General features: G+C 36.4%; 2 protein-coding genes across 4 annotated transcripts in view; one reads left to right on the top strand and one right to left on the bottom strand.

Moving 5' to 3' along the window:
* The window catches only part of LOC128867678 (WAS/WASL-interacting protein family member 2), a 56,440-nt gene extending 37,589 nt beyond the window's left edge, over positions 1–18,851 (bottom strand). For all 3 annotated transcript variants that reach the window (XM_054109113.1, XM_054109115.1, XM_054109116.1), the window contains exon 1: positions 18,145–18,851. The gene's annotated coding sequence lies outside the window, so the exon portion shown is untranslated. The remainder of the gene's footprint in view (positions 1–18,144) is intronic.
* A 3,048-nt stretch (positions 18,852–21,899) lies between these two features.
* LOC128866527 (uncharacterized) lies at positions 21,900–23,810 on the top strand. Its single transcript, XM_054107340.1, has 4 exons — positions 21,900–22,855; positions 22,922–23,164; positions 23,235–23,297; positions 23,371–23,810. The coding sequence occupies exons 1-4, from the start codon at positions 22,075–22,077 to the stop codon at positions 23,637–23,639; spliced, it is 1,356 nt and encodes a 451-aa protein (XP_053963315.1). The 5' UTR covers positions 21,900–22,074; the 3' UTR covers positions 23,640–23,810.
* Positions 23,811–23,846: the final 36 nt, after the last annotated feature.

The following is a 23,846-nucleotide window of genomic DNA, read 5'->3' as shown; positions in this document are numbered from 1 at the left end:
AAAGTAAAAAATGCAACAAGGTGACGCAAAATTAACCATCCATTTATTTTTCTTGCATTATCCATTTATTTATTGTGATCTGCAATATTTATACTTAAAACTAAGTTATTTTGTTTTTAAATATATTAACTTTTTTATTTGGCCATGTACGCCCTCCTTTACGCTTGTATGCAGCTTTTAGTTCCCCATCGTCAAATTTGATTGACATATGACACCATTTTCAAAAGCTATAAATACATCTTTTGATAGGATGATTAATTTTGCGCCACCTTTTACATCAAATGGAAATACATTCATGGCTTGCAAAGTTTTAAGTCACTTCTTTCAAATCTTCAAAGCTTATATAACCTGATACAATACATTCGGACAATTGATTCTCAATGCGCTCCGAATGAGAGAGCATGAATTTCATAACCTGTAAATATTTCCATACACAAATGGGTAAGTCGTCTACTATCACTTATGGTGAATCATTCAATGCGTTGGTGAATTTTGCAGAAAATTCATTATTACTTTAAACAATCTTATCTATCTTATCCGTTTTTAAGTGCTCGGAGCTGTTTTGCATACAAACAAAAATTTAATTATATACTTTTCTAACAAAGTGGGCAAGCTTGTAACAAATTTAAGAATATCTTATCAAACAAAATACTTAATAAATAAGGCAGTATAAGGAATAAGAGAGAAAAAGTCATAACAGTAAATGACACTACTCAACAAATTTATAATTTTTGCTTTTTTCTGGTTTTATTGATGTTTTGATTGAAAAAGCATTGATTCTTGGGGTAGCTGGCTTTTCTCTTGTACTGGGAGTCGGAGAGCATGGCACATAAGGCTTGAGTAGTAGCGTTAGTTTATAGCCAAACACAAACCCAAGCACCAGACCATTAAATTCCTATATAAAACCGGACGCTTAATCCGATTTTTTTTTTTGTCATGAAATTTTTGACATTCCGCTAAATAACAGTCTTGGATTAAAGAAACAAAGGTAGAACAAAAAAACTGAAAATATTCGGAGAATTTCTTAACCGATCAACTCAAGTGATATATCAAATTAAAGAAAACTGAATCTCTTTCGTCCATTCTTGAATTGTCATCAAAATTAAACATTTTTAAGTTATTTACAAAGTTAAAAAATAGCGTCTTTATGTAAAAATAACAAAAATTTCCAATTATATTGTAAGCAAAATATGAGAAAACGATTTTCGAAATTTTTTTAGCCATTCCCTGAACTTAGGTTAGGTTGTAATGGTTGCCCAGAGAGTGGGGATGAAAGATGTTTGGTTCATCATTTGTGATACCATTGCAAGAGGGAAAAAGAGGTGAAGGAAGAAACGATAGAACGAAAAGAAGAGGGGTGGGGAGGGTTAAGTATTTGTGGACTATGAACGGTGACTAATTTTCGGCCGTGTCAGCCGTTTTATGCTAAACCGTTTTATTCCAAAACCTAACATATCCTAAGTTTGATAGGCCCTTGTCCGGCATTGGAACACAGAGAAGGCATGGACATAGATCCAACGATTCTCTCCATGCCCCTTGACTCCATGCCATTAAGAGTCGTACTTGAAAAGAGATACAGTGTAGTGCTACCAGAGGCTCAGTTGTGGGAAGACTCAGAAAATAAGCCCGGTAAACACTGTTTTCGCATGGCTCCGGCTCTGGGGTCTACGTGGAATCCAGCGGGACAAATCTGCACTTTGCTCTTGGAATACATGCATCTGTGTTTCAAGCGGAGGTGTATGCAGTTCAAGAAGCGATGAACTTTGTTGTGGAAAAACGATGGAGAGGCAGATCTATATGTGTCTGCAGCGACAGCCAAGCTGCGCTTATGGCCTTAGACAGCCCTCCAACCACATCAGGGATAGTCAAGTCCTGTAAATCCAGGCTGAACTATGTCGGTAGATATAATAGCCTGATGCTAACATGGGTCCCGGGACACGTGGGTATCGCGGGTAACGAGACCTCTGACTCCTTAGCTAAGATGGGCTCTGAGGCCAACTTCTTTGACCCAGAGCCCGTTTTGCCACTGCTTTCTGCGGCCATCACAGCCACGGTTAGCAAATGGGTAACTACCACCCACAAGCGAGCTTGGCAGGCTGAGAGAGGCTGCAGATGGACTAAACTGATGTTACCTGTCATGTCCGATTGACTGTCGCAAACCCTTCTGTCATTAAGCAGAGGGGAGTGCAGACGGCTGGTTGGACTGTAGACGGGCCACTTTCTGTGGGCGAAGCACATGGAAAGGTTGGGCATCTCAGACAGTGTACTCTGCCCATATTGTGAAGAGGATGAGAAGGCGGACCACTTCCTGTGTGTCTGCCCCGCCTTCGCTCGAATCAGGTTTGAGGTCTTTGGCATTGATGTGTTAAGAAGCGGCCATCTTGGCTCCTTGGCACCACAAGATCTACTCAGATTTCTTCGGAGATCGAGTAGATTTAAAGAAAATTAAAAGGGAATCCAAGTGTAGTACAATGGACTTAATTAATGTCTGAGTGCTGCAAAAACATATCCTAAAAAGATTTAAGATATAAATGAAAAAATTCTGCATTAGATACAAAAGTTATTCACATGAAAATAAAAATATCTATTTTTGCATTGACTAAATACAATTTAACAAGTGGCCGTTAATTATTTATAAACCAGTGTACTTTGCCTGTATAGTAGGCTCCCATATTACTTGGTAACGATTTTTGAATACAGCGAAAACTTAATGTGTTTTCAGGTCCCCAATTCCAGAATTCAGTTCCCAAATTCCAGAATTATTTTTTATAAATTTCGGAAACCTGAAAAGCCTTCAATATCGAATTGGCAGAAACAAAAATTTATTTGTTTTTAAATTTAATTACAATAAAAGTTATTCAATTTCCAAGAAACTTTATTTCATTTACTTATACTGGTGTAAACTGAACATTAGTCCTTACAAATGAATCAACTTTTTCCGTCCAACTAAGTAAGTTTTTGTTACATACAAAAACAACATTTACTAGTGAATTAATTATTACCTTCAAAAATACCTTGTATTTGCATTCTTACTTGTGATGTATGCGGTCCTGAATCACATGTTTTTTTTTTATTTTAAATGCACGTACAATTAAAAAAATGTATTACTTTATGATTGGTTTGTAATTAATAAATATGCGTTTTTAAAATGAGCTTATCTTAAATTTTAAAAGAAGCAAACTTCAAAAATTAATATTTTATTTTATTTTTTAATTTCTTTTGCATTATTATTTTTTATTGCAATAAATTGGTCGCATGTGTATATTATCGACAGCTCCAAAATAATATAAGTGCAAAAATATAGAAATGTTTAAAGAAATTCAAATCTGTGCTTTGGCACTCTAAATCAATTAAATTAATTACACTTCCGTATTACCTTGGCAATGTCCGACTTGAATGCATTTCCTTAGCATACAAATGCATTTATGACAACATTGGTATGCTTATGAGTCAACGCGATTACGCCATATTAATGACACTGGGACTTTCTGAAACAACTATTAAATTTATAAAAACAAAAGTTGGTGTGACAGAATTCAACGATCACTTGGTGATTTCAGAATTCATAAGCAGCAAATTCACTATAATACCCGCGAGTAAGGGCTATATATGTATGTATGTATTTTTCTATGGCAGTTTTTTTCGGGATAACGGCCATGACATGAGGAGTGAGGAATATGTGATGTTACTACTTCTTTGAATTTGAAGGCCGCATCACATTTAACGAGTGCGGATATAGAGCTCTGCAATAGCACAATGCACAAATTGCAGAGGTGTTGCCAACATTAGACCGTTAACCGGCTCTCAGCGAAATTGAAGGAATCAGCTGATTGGCTGACGTAAGCAGGTTCGCGACAGCGGTTTGCTTACGAAGAAACTGAGATTGTATTGATGATATACGAAAAAATCGACACGGACATTACTAGTTTTACTGCGTTGCAGTATAAATAACGAGTGCTTAGACGAGGGGGTGAATACATGTGAAATGAGCGGGTAGAATTCTACTACCGACTTCCCGGTTATGTGACAGTCGAAGTTACTCTCAGTGTTTTGCTTGGGATGACTGAACCTGATAATCTATAATTCTTGTTGCAATACGGCTTGTGAGAGATGGGCAAAGGAAGTTCTGTTGTTAAAACTTTTATTCCTTTGAAGGGTGTCTCGTGAGGGGACATAATTACCAAATTAGAGCGCTGGTAAACGTGTAATCAACTAATCTCTATAAGTACGCTGAAAAGTTCTGAAACTAAGTACTATAAGCCCTGGAATCGTCGGAAAAAGCGCAAACCTTAAACGACATTCGCAGAGAATCAACCCCTTTTCATGAATCCTTGTTTTCAATAAACTTATGTAAAAATTAATAGACATATGTACCACAATCATACCATTTTGTATCGAATAACGCAACATTCAAATGGCCGCAGTCAGTGCTTCAAGCGGTCGGCCTAACATTTCATGACTCAATCCAATACGTGCGCAATAGCTTCTCGAATCTTGGCTTCGAACTCCACCAAAGTGGTTAGCTTGTTAGTGGCCCCAGAGAAAATAATCGAGGGTACAAAATCTTATAAAGGCAGCAGCCAATTGATGTACGCTCGTCGTGAGGTAACCAAGTCGTCAAATTTCTCGTGCACAACTTCGAGTGTTGCATCCCTTGTATTAGACGGAGAGCTGGCGGCCGCGGAGGTACTACGATAACACCTCCGGCTAGAATTTTGAGAAGTGGTTGGGAGAACCATGAAACAGTGCCATTTGCAAGGATTTTACTCAAAACCCCTGCAAACAAGACGTCAGACGACTTAAAGTTGCAAAAAAAAGTTGCTAAAAAATTTTCGTACCTCCGGCTGAAAATTTGTAGGCTTACTGTTTGAAGGTCACAAATGCTGTATATAAATCGTCAGACGTCTAGATCGCTGCAAAAGTAGTGTCAGACGACCCCAAATTTGTAAATTTTTTTCGAAAATGTTTTTTTTTTTACCTCCGTCTGACGTTCTCACATATTATAGTAGGCACTATTTTAAGTGTATATTTAAATCGTCAGACGGAAATACCGCTGCTAAGTCATCCTACAATATCCGTGAAGTTCCGGTCTGCCTGAATTCTTTTTTTTTTTCGGAATTTATTTTTGTTACCTCCGTCTGACATTTTTACATACTATTGCAAAAAGCATTTCAAGTACACAGTAAGCCTACAAATTTTCAGCCGGAGGTACGAACATTTTTTTAGCAACTTTTTTTTGCAACTTTAAGGTTGATGGTGTCATCTCTATAAAATGGCCCAAAATTAGTAATCACCGAAAACTTCATCGCAATCGTTCGTAAATTTATCAAAAATTAACCGAAATCATCGTTGAAATTCATGGATTCGGAGTTGAATATCTCCAAAACATTGATTTATCGCATTTTAACTGAGGTCCAAAAATTGCTCAGAATTCAACATTCGAAAGGCCTCATTAAAGAGGCTAGAAAAGACGAAAACTTACTTTACAACATTGTAACTGGTGATGAAACGTGGTGTTTCCAACATGAACCTGAAACTAAGCGTCAAAGTGCCGAATGGAAGGCCCCATACGAGCCACCACCCAGAAAATCGCGTCTGTAGAAGTCAGAAATCAAGTCGATTGTCATTTGTTTTTACTATTCCAAAGGAATTGTCCACAAAGAGTTCATGCTAACGGGCCAAACCGTCAATGCAATTTTTGATCTTGGCGTTTTGAAGCGTTTGTTGCATCGCATTCGTTATTGCATGATAATGCACCATCTCATTGATCCACTCTTGAGACTAATTTTTTGACTAGAAATCGCATTTTAACCATCAATCACTCACTGTGTTCGCCTGATATGTCTCCCTGAGACTTCTACCTATTCGGAAAATTACTTTTGGCCATGAAAAGAAAACGTTTTGCGTCCGTAGAGGACATCCAAAAGGCTTGTACCGACATTCTGAAGAACATTCCGATCAATGACCAGGAACACTCTTTTGTAAATCTTTTAGATCGCGCAAAACAGTGTATCGAGGCCAGAGGGGACTATTTTGAATAAATAAACGCGAAGTTATCTGAACAAAGCTCCTGTCGATTCTATTTTAGCTCAGTCTTGCTTAGTTTGGACTTCACCTTGTATATAATATATATAATATATAATTGGCACTTACATCCTTTTTGTGTGTTTGGCCGAGCTCCTCCTCCTATTTGTGGCGTGCGATGTTGTTCCACAAAATAAAAGGACCTACAGTTTTAAGCCGACTCCGAACGGCAAATATCGGAGATTTGCCATTGCCTGCTGAGGGGCGACCGCTATTAAAAACTACTTTTACTTCACCTACGTATCCGAATTCCGAATGGTAGTCACACACCAACCCATTCGACTACGGCGGCCGCAGTTGGAGTAAAACAATTAGAAAAACTATCACTCCTATCTGGTCACCCTATAGAAGGAGTTACTTGAAATGTAGATATTTTTCCTAACTATGTATTTTTGTTTATTGCATAAAGGTGTGTTGTCGAACAGTCATGTGCGTTTAGCCATCCAACAATGTATGTTTATGTGTGTGTACAATTCACGCATTTAATTAACTGTAATGCCAAAACCAGCTTAAGCAGCTTACTTAACCCTATGCACAACAATGTGAAACGCTTATACCAAGCGGCTATAAAATAAAACTAATGATAAAATCACAGTTGGATACAATAACAAACACACGTACTTCATAACTATATAGTTTATTGATATTTCCCTTAGCAAATTAGCCATCCAGTCCACACGTTCCATTAGACGACAATCATTCAGTTTGCCAATAAGGCACTTAGCCCCGTCTCTCCAGCCCAACTCAGCCCAACAAATCAAACCATTGCACGCCAACTTGGCATCTGATCAGTGTCTGAGCTTTCTTTTGCGATCGCGCACTTTTTATTTTTTATTTTTTATATACATACATACATATATTTAGCTACAATTGTCTTTGTTTTCATTTACAATTTCAAGCTACTGCTGATGGTAGGTAGCGCGTGCATAGCTGCATGTGTCGATGGCGATACGTGTGGTGGAGATGCAGCAAAGAATGCATGCTTTGATAGCTGAGTGCGCTGAAATAATTTCGCTATTTTAAATACATAATCCACATACTCAGGTGAAGTTGGAAATACATGCCTGTATGTATGTATGATATTATTATTTATTATTATTATGATAAAAGGCCCGCCATCTATCGTTACGGAAAATTAGTTTTATTCTTCCGCTGAACGAAAATGGTTGTGTATACGCTCAAAGAACGCTGGGAAATATTGCGACATTACTTTGAAAATCGTGGTAATGTTGCCGAATGTGCACGAAAATTACGTACGGCAATTTGAAGAAGAAAAGCACCGAATGAAGCGTATGTGCGTTACTTTGCGAAAAAAGTAAGAGAAACTGGGTTGCTTATTGACAAACCAACGCGTGACCGACCAAAAACCGTGCGTACACCCGAAAATATTGCTGCTGTGGCCGAGAGTGTTCGTGAATCACCAGGAACATCAGTTCACCGTCGTTCTCAACAATTGGACATTTCGGAGACATCATTGAGACGAATTTTGCGTAAAGTCCTTGGTATGATGCCGTACAAAGTCCAATTGATTCGGCCATATGAATGAAGTTGTGTTCCATCATTAACCGGAAGGATTGTACTTCAAAATAAAAAAAACAGTTTGGAAAAATATTGAGTAGTTTCTTTTTTATAGCATTTTTAATTCCGTAAAGTTATATGGCGGACCCTGTATTATCTATTGAGTGTGCGAAGCTGCAGTTTGTGGCGCATAATTGTGTGTGGGCCAGTAAGCATTTGCATGAAGTCATCAGAATCATAATTGTTCTATCGAACATTTCATACTTATGAATTAACTACTCGTACATTCATATGTATGCATATACCTACTTTTTTTAGTTTTTTTTTTATTTAAATTGCGGTTATAAATTTTAGTTAAATAAGTTGAGTCGCGTACATTAGTCAGCTGTTGCTGTCAACCATCAACCATCAATGTCAAATGTGGTGAAGCGCCATGACTTTGGGGACATTCAGGGCATTTGTGGTTCTGTTTCACGTATGTACGAGTACATATGTACATATTTTTTTCCTCTCACAGCATACTTGTATTTGTAGCCGAGTTTGTTTCGGTGCATCATCAAATGGCTCGCATAAACCATTTTTATTGCGGTTAAAGTGCGTTGAATAAAGTGAAACATTATAGTGAAACGTAATAAGCGAGTTGATAAAATAAAATAAGTAATAAATTATGAAAAGGAAACTGGTTTATTTAATAGTTGTAATTCAGCGTTTTTTTCCAAAAACTATATATACATATTTATGTGCATATATACATATACGTATATAGGTACATAAACATATATTATATCTATATGTGTGTGTAAAACGAAGTGAGTCACACAACAAGCCTATAGTAGAATACATATGTAGCTTGATTTCAGACAGCTGATGATTCAAACTGACATAATTGTGGATTGAAGGAGACCTGAGTTGCATAAGCAATGAATATCGCGTTCCCACGACAGTCGGTTCTAAGTTACCAGAACGACCCGGATTTATATCCGCTCAAGGACTGCCACTCCATCAGCATTCCCCAACCATTTATGGTAAATGTTTATGCTGCTACAGCAAAAACAATATCCGATTTTAATGGGAAATCAAAGTACTGACCGAAACCGAAACCAACCATCATACATACTGTCACTGCAGATGAAAGAGAGGCGAAGTTGTGTTACTGTTTTATATTGCGCGAGGTTATAGGCGTTGAATAACAGTTGTGGTCGTCCTTTAGCTGGAGCAACATAGCATGTGATGCCATTATCTATATGCCCTGAGGTCAGATAAGTTCTCAATGTGGCACTTTTCGTTGGATTGGATGGAACCAAAGTAGAGTTCGGATGGAGTCTTCTCTGGTAGAAACAGCAAGCGTATCCAGCCCAGATCATAATTTATTTATTCATTTAGTAAATCTAGAAATACAAGGTTTCTTAGAAACTAGCATACATAGCAATCAATATATTTTCAAACTTTTGTTTTTATTTTGAAGATTGAACATTGTCATTTATGAATGAAAAATAATATCGTTCAAATGACTGCCACGACTGGCTTTACAGTAGGCCATTCGATCAACCCAATTTTTAAGCACATTTTCGATTGTTTGGGCTCCAATTTCATGAATGACAACTTCGATTTCGTGTTTTAAAGCATCAATCGTCTCTGGATTGTTCGCATAGCATTTGTCCTTAACGGCGACCCACAAAAAATAGTCCAACGGGCTTTAACCGATGTGAAAATGAGCTTCATCAGAAAAGATGATTTTTCGGTAAAAATGCTCATCTTCGGTCAAACGATTTTCTGCCCATTGAGCGAACCGAAAACGCATTGGATGTCATAAGGCTTCAGTTCTTGCACAAATTGAACTTTGTAAGCCTTCATACCGAGGTCTTTATGCAAAATTCTCCTCAAAGAAGTGCGTGAAATGTTCAATTCTTGAGAACGATGACGAGTTGAGGTTGTTGGATGTTCACGCACATTTTCGGCTACAGCAGCAATGTTTTCGGGTGTACGCACTGTAGGAGCACGTTCACGTGTTGTTTTATCCATTAACGATCCACTTTCACGAACACGATTAACAAATTGATCCACAAACTGTCTTGTTGGCAAATCTTTTTTTGGATTTTTTTTTTCAAATTTATCACAGGTTGAGTAGAAGATTCACGACTTTGGAAATAGGTTTTCAATATTTCCCAATTTTGTTCAAGCGTATAGCGTCCCATTTCGTAAATGTCAAACCTTTAAGTAAATTATGAACACATTTGACATGCCATTTGTGTTACCATTCTCAAAAAAATAGGTGGTTCAAAAAGCAAACCCTATATGGCCCTCCCTGTAGAACTAACAGTGTTTGTAAGAATTACAGGGTCCGGCACTCGAAATGTAACCAACTTCGGACCGCTCGCGCAGCTGATGCACAGGCATGAGCTGTCTGTTAGTTAGCAAAATGACAGTCTAGAGTATTGTTTACAAGCGCGCGAAAGCATTTTGCCGAGAGTAAACGCGAAAAAAGAAAATTAGTAAAGGATTTCAAAATGTAATAGTGTGATTGCGTTATACTATTTGGCTGGAAATTCACAACCAGCGATTGTTCGTGAGCTCGAACACCTTAAAGTAAATAGAGTTTTTGTTTATCGCACCATTACTCGTTGCAATGATACGGTTAGCATCGCGAAACGTCACGAGCGAAATCCCCGACAAAGTGCCAATCAACTGGCTAAAGAACTGAAAATATCTGACCGTAGCATCCGCCGCATACTGAAAAATGATCTCAAAGTCAAGCCTTACAAGATCCAGACGCATGATCTCACACCAAAGCAGTAACAAGTCAGACTTGAGAGAACGAAGGAGTTATTTCACTTGGCCGAAAGCGGTCAATTTCCGAACATTGTGTTTTCTGACGAGAAACTTTTTCGAACTGAGCAATTCGTAAATTCCCATAACAATGGGATTTATTTGACCGACCGTTAATACGAGAATTTAAGTCATCGATTGGCCTCTCCAATCGTTTTCATCGAAGCTGTGGTCAAGGTAAATGCGAAATATTATCTGGAAAGTATTCTGGAGGTTGCTTTGAAGCCGTGGGCAGACAAACATTTCGTGGCAGACCATGGACGTTTCAACAGGACACGGCACCGTCTCACAAAGCTGGAGTGAACCAATAATGGCCTAAAAATAACGTTAGGAACTTCATAACGTCCACACAATGGCTCTGAAATTCTCCAGACGCGAGTCCGAAGGAATATTTTCTTTGGGCCATTTTGGAGAGCAAGATCCGAACTCAAAGATTCACCAGTCGCGAGGTGCTGAAAAAAGCCATTATCCGCGAATGGGCCAAAATAGCTGCAAGTTACATTAGCAAATATCAAAAAAAATCGAGTACTCGAAGTTACAGAAATATTGTCCGAAGATCGCCATTAACTGTCGAGTGGTAACCTCTATTAGTAAAATCATTTTCTATCAATCTAACATGGCTTTATTGGCTGAAGTGCCATGCACGAGCATTCCAGTCAGCCACAGCGGCCGTTATTTTCTAATCGTCATTCATTTTTGTTGATGGTCATTACTTTAAGGGCATTTTAAATAAATTACAGAAATAAATATAAAAACAATTATTTTGCAACCGCTGTTACGCGTTGCTAGTAAATTTTTCATAGATAAAATTCTATCGTTTAGTAATCCGAGTAATATACGCCAGTTGAACATAGCATATAGAAATAGAAGCACGACCGCCCCGCTGCGCGCCCGTTGGCAATAAACCACAACTTATTCAATGTGGGGGTTGAGTTTCCTGTGTTATTTTTATTTACAAGTTAAGTGCGCACAACGTGACAAACTCAAACAACGCTAGCACAGCAAGGGATATTAAAATCTTTACACAGAGCACAACTCAAATGCAGATGCAGATGCAGATGAGGCGAATGATGTGATCATAAACAGACATCAATATATGTATGTATGTATATATGGTACATATACCTATGTCTGTGCATACATACATATGAATGTATATTTTTATTTATTAAAATTATCTGCCTTCATCGTTTTGCCGCAAGCAGCTTAATAAAATGTGTAATTGACGTTACAACTGTGAAAACAAGGTATTTGAAAAATTTAAAACTTTTTGTAAAATGCGTTATAACTACTTTTAGCCATTTTAAAATTTCTTGTTTAAACAATGGTGCTTAAAAGAACGCAACCTATAGGAATCTGTTATTATTGTTGAGGATGTGTTATAGTCTTAATCTGTTAGACCACTGTAGATATTCCAAAAATCGTATTTTTTTGCTGTAAAAATGGCCCGACGAAAACAAAACTCAATGGATTAAGGTGGGAAAACTGTATAAATATTATACTTAGGTATATATATTTAGAATTTTGACAGCCCTTTCAGTCCGATGTTACGCGCTTTCCCCGAAACAACATTTCGACGGTTACCGTAGCGGAATGGCTTTATGCCTGACGACCATTCGGTAGGGCCCGGATTCGAAACCCACTGTGGACATAAAACAGCCAATTATAGAAAAGCGGTCGCACTCAGTAGGAAATGGCAAAACTCAGAGTCTATTTCTGTGATGAAAAAGCTGCTCACAAAAAACCATTTACCGACCAGAGGCGGCATAAAACCAAAACTGCCGGTTTCGCTATTTAAGGACAATAGCAGAGTAAATAGTAGAGTAATAGAAAGACGTACACCGCAACTAGGAGAAGGAGCTCGATCAAACACCTAACAATAAATACATTTTTCAAATCGGCTGGACTCATTACTCGAAAAATGTTGACAGGCTTGAGTTCTTAGCTGTATATTCACAATTATATTCTGCATGGAAGCACGTATGTTTTTTTTTTTTGATAAGTTAGATACATAAATTTTTTTTTATAATATATTTATAAATATTTTTTTCTATTTTGCCAATAAAAAAGCGTAATGTTTGCGAAAATCAGTCTATCAAAAACTTATTCTACTTCTATAACTACTCATCTTTTATACTATACAGGTGAATGAATGTCTGTACGTTGTCCGCGCATCACTACGAAACGACAACACCAAATGACGTAAAAATTTTTATACATTCATATTTTCACCCAATAAAGGTTATAGGCATGTTTTTATGATGGAACTCCCTTCCCATATAAAATTATTGTTTGTAATTCTTTTATATACATATCCTAAATCCCTCAAAACTACTCTTACGCGAGCGGGGCCGCGGGTTAAAGCTAGTATGAATATATAATCACAAAAAAAAAAATTTTTTTTGCTCACTATAAATCAAAAACATTTATGTTTTCAAATTACTCTAAAAAATATAAATCAGTTAATGACAGTGCAATAATTATCCTCTTTCGTACCGCTGAAAAATTTACGACTTTTTTCGCCGTTACAGTAACCATAGGTTAAGAATTGAAAACCTGATAATCCATTTCTTATCAAGAATTATAGAACACAAGATTGCCCCGGTGTACAGAAGCAAAAGGTGGCGTCTTCCGAAAACTACTACTATATTTTTCCCAATTTCGCTAGTTTCTGTACACGGTAACTTGTTATAGAATCATTCGAAAAATATTAGGAACGCATAGCGAAATTTCATAATAGTAAAAATAAAACCAATATTTACAATTATTTTTGAGTAGTGTTTTATATCGAAATATCAAAAGATAATTCTAAAATTCTGTGAAAAAAAATCAATAGCTCAAGTTATATTTTGCTGTGAAAAAAGAACTTTTACTAAAGTGAAAGATTTTTAAATTATTTTATTGTTATAGTAATATGATTCTTCAATATTTTGCAGCTTTGCTATTTTCGCTTGCTTTGTATAAGCTTCCCCAGCTTACTTTATTGGTTGCTTTTCTAACCCTCATAGCCATTTTCACCTGTTGCTACAAGCCTACGATCGGATTTAACCCTTTCGGTCCGAACGGGACTTATATGTCCCGGCACATGTTTGAAGATACCTAGCCTGGAAATTAAGCGAATTTAGTGGGCTTTATTTATCCCATTTTGTAGTTAATGCCAATCTTAACGGTATTCCCTTCCGTTATTTGAAGTTAAATGGTAAACACGTGTTCATTAGTCAAAAAACAAACGCAAAAGTCGACGCGAATTTTGCAAGTGGTAGGTTTTTTTGCGATTTTTCGTGGTTTCTTATCTTCAAAGTTTACTGAAAATATATTTATTTATTGTGCTAGTGCTCTATTATTATATTGAGGTAAGTAAGTATAAGTTTTTGTGTTATATAAAGAGTTACTGGCATTTTTACCCTGGTGGGACGTATGTGTCCCATCAGTATTCTTGTCGGGCTCAAAGTGTCCCAGTCAGGATCAAATATGCTTTTTCTTGGATATTTATTGGAATAATTTAAAACTATTTTTTATTTATAAACTCTTATTGTTACTTTTGTACAGACGCATAATGCCTAAAGTGCTTGATAAGGATGCAATTGCTAGCATTTTGGAGTCATCTAATGAGGAAGATGACTTTTCGGACGGCAGTAATTATAACTATGAGCCTTCTGATAGTGAGGTTTTATCTGCTGATGAAAGAAGCACGGAGGATGATAGTGAAGAGGATGCGGAAGAGGATTTGCCAACAACGCACTCCACAGATTGTGCTCAAAACACCATATGGTCGTCTCCCTACCCAGAATTTGTACCAAGGAAAACATTAACCAGTTATCGACTTCCCGATATGAGCCAGCGCTTTGATAGGACTGACAATCCTTATAATTTATTTATGAAAATTTTTCCAGAAAGCGAAAATCAAAACCAGCATACAAAAACGTAAAACTAATAGATATTGGAGAAATAAAAGTCGTCATTGGTTGCATGATAATTATGTCATATAATCGTTTGCCATCTGTGAAACACTATTGGTCGAAACATAGCATGGGAAACGATGCTATAAAATTGGCAATATCGCGGGATAGATTTCTGTTACTGTCATCAAAAATGTATTTTGCTTCACCTGAAAAACCTGAAGGATCATCCAAGCTGTATTATGCGGAAGATATTGTGGAGTGCCTAAAGTCTCGATTTGCAAATGCAAGGAACGAAAGTCCTTAGCAAAGGCTTGATGAAAACATGAAGAAGTTCAAGGGCCGTTCTTCCTGAAACAATACCTACCATTGAAGCCTACTAAGCGCGGTATTAAAATGTGGCTCAGGTGTGATGCTCTTACTGGCTATACTTACGATTTTAACATCTACTGTGGGAGAAAAGAAGGAACTGTCGAGGGAACCCTAGGCGAGCGCGTCGTAAATCAATTAGCTGCAACAATTCGAGAAACAGATGTCACTTTGTGCTTCGATCGGTTCTTCACAAGTATCAATCTCCTAGAGACTACTAGTTATGCACCGCTGGGAACCGTTATGACAAACCGCGAAAAAATGCCAATTATCGACGTAAAGCTGAACAAAGGTCAATGCGTTTTCCGAGCAAGCAACACAGGTTTGATGTATACCAAATGGCATGACACCAAGGAAGTAGTCGTTGTTAGTAATTGCCATTCGTCTGAAATATCGCAGATAGAAAAGAAATTGAAAAACGGTCAAAAAATGAATGTGGAGTGCCCCGAAATTATTAAGTTTTACAGACAGATAATGGGTGGAGTGGACAGAGCTGATCAAATAGCAGGTCAATATGAGCTGGATCGGAAATCTAACAAATGGTGGAAAAAAGTCTTTTACCGATTATTGATGATGTCAGTGGGAAATTGTTGGGTAATCAGTTCCCAACTTGGACAGAGACAAAATCCACTTTTAGATTTTATGATCTTTCTGGCGGAAAATATGATAGCCGAAGGTAAAAAAAGAGCTGCTGTTAGTCGATCTGGTACATCTGAAAGAAAAAGGAAACTATCTGCAGGTCATCTCTGTTGTGCACAACAAAATAGAGATAGGCGCACAAAGACACTGTGCGAAGAATGCCAGATTCCTCTATGCAAGGACTGTTTTGCTCCTTACCATAAGTAAAAACCAATTTTTTTATACTGTATTACTTGCTCATTATTTTCTTCTTTTCACTTTACTGAAACTAAATATATATTGAATTCATAATAAAACAAACTTTTATATAAAAACAAATGGTATTAATATTTTAGATATTGGATCATAAAATACTAAACGGGACAAATGCGTCCATAAAAATACTGACGGGACATATATGTCCCAGCCCCTCCCACCGCCCCTTTTTAACCGAATACAATATTGATGGGACAAAACACTTTTATTTCACCCATTGCAACTATTAAACATATAAAATAATTTGTATTTCCGTTAGCGGCTTTCCCTACCGAAAGGGTTAAATCCGGTGATTGAGCAGGCCCGCTTAATATGTTCATTTGGCTATCTGAAAACCATTTCTTGGCCACTTTCGAAGTGTGCTGCGGATCGTTGTCTTGCTAAAACACCTATCGAAGTTATTTATTATCCTCAGCATAAGGTAACATTGTCTCATTTAAAAAAGTGCATAAGTCGAGGCTCTCATTGTCTTCTCAATTCGATATATCAGACCACCCACCATTTTGCTAGAAGAAGAATCTCCCAACCCTAATTTATCCTCCTTCGTGTTTAACAGTTTCAATTGTACATTTCGGTTTGAAAGCGTTATTTACCGGTCTGCGAACATGTGGGTACATGCGGTACACAGCAGTCATGATAAAACATAACAACAAAAATTTAGACTCTTCCGACCACAGGTTATTGTGCTATTTCTCCACCGATCAGTTGAAATGCTCGTTAGAAAATAAATAGCCTTTTAATAACTTTTGTTTCGACAGAAACTGCACTATTCTTGGCCCATATGTTCTTTAAAAAATGTGTGTAAATTAGCTTTTTGCGAATGGTGGAAGTACCGAGGTTCAAAGCAAATTCCCATTTATTCTCATTATATGTACATACTTTTATTCAAGAATTTGAGATATTTTTGGTTTTTGTTTGCATTTCTGTTTCTGTTTCTTTTATGGTTCTATTTTATTGCATTTTTCACTATTCTCTTTGAACAATTTTTTTTTAAATAAAAAATCCTTTATTTCGTTTTATATTTTCTAAAGGCGGGGCGCTACAATTCTCATATATGTTGAATATTTCGCAAAATACAGGAATCAAGTGAAATGTTTTTTTTTTACGAAATTTTAGTTTATTTATGATTTATTGTTTTATTTTTTTATCTATTTTTTATATATTCTTTTTTTTTAAGTAAATAAATAAAAATAATAATGTAAACAAAGTTGATTATACAATCCGCATATACACGTTCCAACTTATTGTACAACCGCTACGTCCGCCCAGCAAATTATAAAACATTTTAATTTTCATACAACCGTTGGATCAACATGGAAATCGGTTGTACGACCACGCTTTACAGGATACAACTGTTTATACAACGGTTGGAGCGTGTATGAAACGACACAGAATGTGTATGCTTTGATAACGGTTCCTTATTTCAATATCATCTCAGAAAGAAATTAAGTAATTAATTCTGACAAATTTATAAGAATTGAAGCAGATTTAGATTTTATATTTTAATAATATATTAATTTATTTAAAATATTGATGTACATACATATGTATGTATGTATATTGACTATTTACATTAATGCATAGTGTATAACATACGATATATTGTAAAATGGCATACACATGAAAGATTAGATGGCCAATTCTAACTATGCCTTAAACTATATCTTATCGCACAAAAATAAATGAGCGAAAATATAGATATTTTACTGTGACGTGGATAAGATATGAAAAACAAGTAGAAGACACAATGGCGAAAACAGAACTAACATTGTAGAAATGATGATGAAAAGTGTTTGTCACCCACCTAGCAAATGCAGGCCAACGAAAAGTTTTAAAATAAAACGGTAAGAAACTATAACTAACTCGTCTGCTGCATAAGACTATCATCAAAAGCTTTTGGATTTATGCAACTTTCTAAGTTTCGTTTTTTATTCATTTCTTATTATTTTGTTTTCATGGGAAGTGATATTTCTTTGTCTTCAACTTCTTTGAACGACATTGAACTCACTCCAGCACTTACACATAGTCTAAACAAAAAAGCTACAAGCTTTTAACACTTCTTTGTTGAGCAAAGTGCGGCAAGCACTTATAATACAAAAAGGAAAGGACTTATTTTCATGTGAGACTCAACAAGATTGCTATTGCCGCTGCAAAATATATCCGCAAATATTGTAGGCATTTTACATCGCTCAGCAGGATGAACCAACCATCCCCCAATATGGTGGGTATATTTACCATTAGCTAGCGTGTCGGAGCTGCTGGTCATGCGCTTCATTGGCGTGTTTGGGCATCATGAAATGTATGATACTCGTAATTTGTATGTAAACAACCCACCTCCTGCACAACCACCCTCTACTTTTGCTCATTTTGACGACCTGCTCTAGCTGACGACAATGCACTCTTTCTGGGTTACGCGTCTGCGGATGTCAACGAGCTCCCGCTAATAGGATTAGTTATAAGGAAGTAATTGCGCAAACAAAAGTTGTAAAGCTATTTTTATGTGAACGTGTAAACACAAATCAAATATACGAAAAACACTCATAGAACAACTTACCTAGAAACAAGGATAAGGGTGTGAGCTCGTGATGCGTGATGCGTGTAGGAAGTGGTATCAATATTTGTTTTATAAAGTTTTATACTTTATACTCGCTGATTGCAGATAGAAGAGGTGAATTTTGAATTTTCTCATCAACTTTTTTCACTTCGCCTCCCTCAACACTTTGTGTTTAAACGCACAGCGCACACTGGACAAATTAGCACACACACAAAATTATAACTCTTAACCGAATATTCTACTTGCTTCAATTACTCGTCGCGACGAAACGTCATCATTTGCGAATAATTTTTATAAATTTAATTCTCTCATACAAATGCAACAATATTTCACAGCCCCACATTAAGACATTTGGTGCAACAAACTTACATACGATTTACTTTTGCATTGCAAAATATGTTATTTGTTCAAATCTTAAACACATTCGCCCATTTTCATCATTTCGTTTATTACTTGTTTTTTTTTTTTATTTCATTGACGAGTCAACACTTTCCACTCTTTATCACCCAGCCCCCAAAACCTTACTTTTTTTTATACTTGGGATCCCTGTTATTTTTGTTTGAAACACACTTTTTGTAATTAAAATTTCTTATTTCTTTGCCTGTTTGAAACAGCAGATATAAAAAGAGTTTACTTATTCCACACAATATAAACTCCTCGATGTCGAAATAAGAAATAATGAAGATAGGTAATATGAAAAATCACAAGAATGCTCATTCACAATGAGGGCAGTCAAAATAAGCTGTCAAATTAGACGTGAAGAAAAATGAAAAATGTAGATGCCAGTAGGTAGGGCGAATTTTTTCTTTCATGCACATAAATTGTCACCGCATCAATAGAGATGGGTTTTCATTCATATCAAACTACTATACTACTCCAATTAAAAAGAATATGTTGAAAATAATTATTCATTTGGAACTAAATCGCAGGAGGGCTCTTACGAATACGTCTTCCATTGTTGTAATTGCAATTCTTAATACTGTCAAGAATGATAGAGAAGAAGATTGCGCCTTATGAATTCGCCGCGTCGTAGAGTCCATCAATATACGCGGCAGAGAATACACAGTGGCAGGGTTAAGCACAAACAACTTTTTTATTTTTTGACATATTTATTTTTCTCTTTTTGTAGGTTATAATTGAATTGTTGGAAATTTATTATGGAGCCCTACCGCAAGACCACCAAAGACGACTACAATACGCTATTCGTTTTACACAATTAGCAACACAAATTGATTTTTTAAATAATGTTTTGATGTCGGATGAAGCGCATTTCCATTTAAATCGTTATGTCAACAAACAAAACTGTAGATTGTGGGGCTCTGAAAATCCAAGGACAACACACCAACATCAGTTGCACCCATCTAAATGTACTGTTTGGTGCGTTGTTATGGCCACTAGAGTTATCGGTCTATATTTTTCGAAAATGAGGATGAAACGCCGGAATCGAATCGATTTCAGGAGCTTCTTACAGAACATTGATTGAAAACTTTTTGCGGTCAATGGCGGAGCAGTATCCTAATTTGTGGTTTCAACAAGATGGAGCAACTGCGCATACTGCTAGGCAAACTATGGACCTGCTGCGTAGTAGTAGTAGGTCTTATTTTTCCCACACTGTACAAATAAAAGGGAGGGGGATTACTTGTTTGTGAAGATATAGATTATACGCACACACACACACTTTCTAGCTTTTGTTTGTTTTGTTTTGCGAAGGGAGTTGACGTCAGAGTAAAGTAACTTTTTTAATGGCGTCCCCTTCAGTACTCAATTCACCTTGCTCGTTAGGTATGGAGAAAAAAACTGTTTGAGGGGGACTTTGGATTCCACGCCACTTGAGCAAAATTCGTTTGTATGAAGGAAGGAAGAAGGTAAGCCAGCTACAGGCACTTTATCATAAAAAACTAAGTTCAATAGTGACTTAGAAAGAGAAAATCATCCAAAAATATATACATATATTAATATCTGTGTAAGACATCTTCTGTGAAACTTTGTTGAATTTCCTTCAACCAAATCAAATGCTTCATAGAGAATTGATTCATTAAGAGGCACTCAGGAAGATGACATACACCGGATTTACACACGGAGACATCTGAAAGGGAGACATTGGAAATTCTCTTTTCATGTCTCATTCGCGGTCACACGGGACAAAGAACGTTAATGTAATGTAATACATGTAATGTAATACATGTAATGTAATACATGTAATGTAATGTAATACATTAACGTTCTCTGCAGTACCGTTACTTTAATTTATTTGTTTATTTAGTGTTAAAGAGTGTTAAAGTGAAGAGCTCCCGTTGCTTCCTTCTTAGCTTTAACAATTTAATTTAAATAAAAAATTGCAAAAATTAGTTCTAAAATCAACATTCCAATCCATTTTACCGTACCATATCTATCAAAATATTGGAGAAATGGGAGACTACAAACAACTTAATAGGGATTTAATCGATGCCAATCGGGAATTGAAACAAACAATTGCCACATACCAAAAGGAGTTGACTTCAATGCGCGCCGAACTAATTGAGCTTCACCGCTTAAGAGTAGGAAAAGAGCGCGATCGCATATTTTCATTTGTTGACTTCAATGCGCGCCGAACTAACTGAGCTTCAACGCTTAAGAATAGGAAAAGAGCGCGATCGCATATTTTCATTTGTGACAAAGAATTTGAAAAATGTTGTGTCTTCTTTACGAGAAATTGATATAAACATAATGAGATATGATAAGTGTTTACAGAATGGAAGTTCTAATGTTGGCGTAAGTTCCCAAAGGTAAATCAATGAAGAAGACTCTGAAGATGAGATTACTATGGACAGAAGTGGTGAAGGTCCAACATTTATGAGTCAGTCCATAAAATACTTAATAAATTTGGATATGGAAGATAGGCAACCCAAAGTGAGTATTGTAACAAAACGCGGTAAACACCATCATAGACGAAACAACAGTGAGAACTCGATTGATATCGCACGGTAAATATGTACCATAGATTACAAATTTTTGGTATAAATTAATCTGTATGGGTGTATTCCTCTTTCAATTAGATTCTGCACAAAAGCCTTCAAGTTATGTGAACGAAATAGAGATGGAAGATAACTGGTCACTTCAATGAACCTTTCTTTACATCTATCACGTAGCGCATGCGATTTGCGCGAATCAACCGAGCAATGTGATGCAGGATAGGATTCAATACGTTGTTAAATTCACCTTGTTCTCGCCTGATATTGCCTATACATTAGTCATATATGTAACCTTAGCGATGTGCAACTTCATGGGTTCCGAATATTTCTTTGATCCAAATTTCTTCAATAAATTTTAGTATTTGTTTTATTTCATTGAGTTTTATTTCATCCTGTGGTAAAATAAGTTAACATAGGTGTTCGTTCTGATTATGTATGAATGCTGGGCACGGTCTCAGCATAGATTTGGCGGTTTTATATTCCTTCCTACAGAATCTGCAAGTTCCGTTGGAATATATTCGCTGGATAGTAAAATGATGATGCAATATACAAGCTCTGCTAGAATTCCTGTAATTAATACCAAATTATTCTTATTTAATTCTATACAATCCTGAAATCGGTTTAGGTTAAAGCTACCTATCATTGATTTTGTGCAAACAAAAAACAAACAATTATCAATCTAAAACAATAACTACTAGTTTTGTCGAAAGTCCATAGAAATATACCTGAAGAAAAATCACAAATGCTTGCTTAGAATTTTCAAATTATACACTTCAATCATTTACGATCAATACAACCCTGTGCTCGTCTTCATTTTGCTTTTATTATTTGGAAGTTGTTGTTTGAAATATTGTTTAAAGAGCAATCCTTAGGAGTTTAAATATTTCGACTTATTTGGCAAAAGAATATTTCGAGGAACTGAATTAGGTGTTTTCACGATTTTCAGAGACAAGCTAAAATCAAAATTCCAACAAAAGAAATGGGGGACTACAAACAACTTAATAAGGATTTAATAGATGCCAATCGGGAACTGAAACAAACAATAGCTGCATACCAAAGGGAGTTGAATTCAATGCGCGCCGAACTAATAGAGCATCATCGCTTAAGAATAGAATCAGAGCGCGATTGCCGCGATCGCATGCTCTCATTTGCGACAAAGAATTTTAAAAATTTTCTATCTTCTTTACGAGAGATTGATACAAATATAAATGTAATGGATTTACTGGGTTATGATAATTGTGTACAGAATGGAAGTTATAATGTTGGCGTAAGTTGCCAAAGTGATAGCACTCGTGCAAGTCGTAGAAGCATCCACCTTGCAAAGGAATTTCGTCGCTCCAGTGCGCTGTGCCGTCAACATAGTGTATTGCAAATATCACCAACACGACGACATAACGCGGACAATGCGATAAACGATGAAACCGAGATGGAGGCAGTTAGTGAGCAAAGCGGCAGCGATATGGATTTGGAAAACTCAATGAGTGAAGAAAATGTAATAGATGTTGAAAATGACCAGACTGGCGAAAATGAAGAGTTACGTTGCATAAGGGAAACCAATGAAGAAGAATCTGAAGATGAGATTGCTATGCACAGAAGTGGTGAAGGTCCAACATTTATGAGACAGCCCATAAAAAATCTAACAAATTTGGATATGGAAGATAGACAACCGAAAGCAAATATTGTAACAAAACGCGGTAAACACCATCATAGACGAAGCGACATTGAAAACTCGATTGAAGTTGCACGTAATATTGGGCAGGGTAAATATATAGATTACAAATATTTGGTATTAAATTAATCTATGGATGTATTTCTCTTTCAATTAGATTCTACATATACGCCGTCAAGTTATGTGAACGAAATAGAGGTGGAAGATAACTTGGTCGCTTCAATGCACCGTTCTTTGCATCTATCACATAGCACATACAATATGCGCGAATTAAACGAGCAATGTGATGCAGGAAAGGACTCCCCTTCACTTAATATAGACGAATTTAACCGGCCTCTTATGGTTCGAGTGCATCGAATACGTGAGCCATCGCATATTGGGGTTCACTTCGAGAATGAAGGTAGCTATTTGATATGAAACGATTCCGTGCGTATTAAGTTTTATATTTTATCGTATTTGCTTTTGCATAGAACACACAATTACAACAAAGTCTTTGTTGTGTGAGCATTTGTTAGAAACCGGAAAGAACGGAGGTAAGAGAAATATCTTATTCCTTTAATATATCTACCAATAAGGTTTTTTGGTTTCTTTTTTTGGCATCAACAGAGCTTAGTTTGGGTTTAACCGAATTTTCAATGGGCAATTTTATGGACGCACCATGCAGTACACCTTGTCACAGCATAGCAGCAGCGGTGGCCGCTGCAATAACGGAAGAAACTAATAATTCATCCTCCGTCAGCCCATTGTCGCAGACCACAAGCCAGAGTACGCGACCATCACGAAGATGTGCGCCAAAAGCATTGGCAGAACCAAGTTTAAGAGATAAGCTTCGCAGCGATAGTGGCAAGAGAAGAGCCACATCAAAAAAACGTTGAATAGTATATTTGTTCATTAAAAACAACAGTACAATGCTCAAAATATGAATATTTACGTAGTAAATAGTTTAATTTGCATTATTTAATTTTCTTGATAAATTTAATAAAAAGTTTTCACATCTGCTCTTTAAATGTATGGTGGAGTAAAAAAACGAATATAACTGAAGTTTTCTACAATTACATTAAAAATTCACGTGGAAGTAAATT

Source organism: Anastrepha ludens, chromosome 6, assembly GCF_028408465.1.
Source record: "Anastrepha ludens isolate Willacy chromosome 6, idAnaLude1.1, whole genome shotgun sequence".
NCBI classification, from domain to species: domain Eukaryota; kingdom Metazoa; phylum Arthropoda; class Insecta; order Diptera; family Tephritidae; genus Anastrepha; species Anastrepha ludens.
Note: the sequence above shows the minus strand (reverse complement) of the source record. Positions and strands in the feature narration are given on the sequence as shown.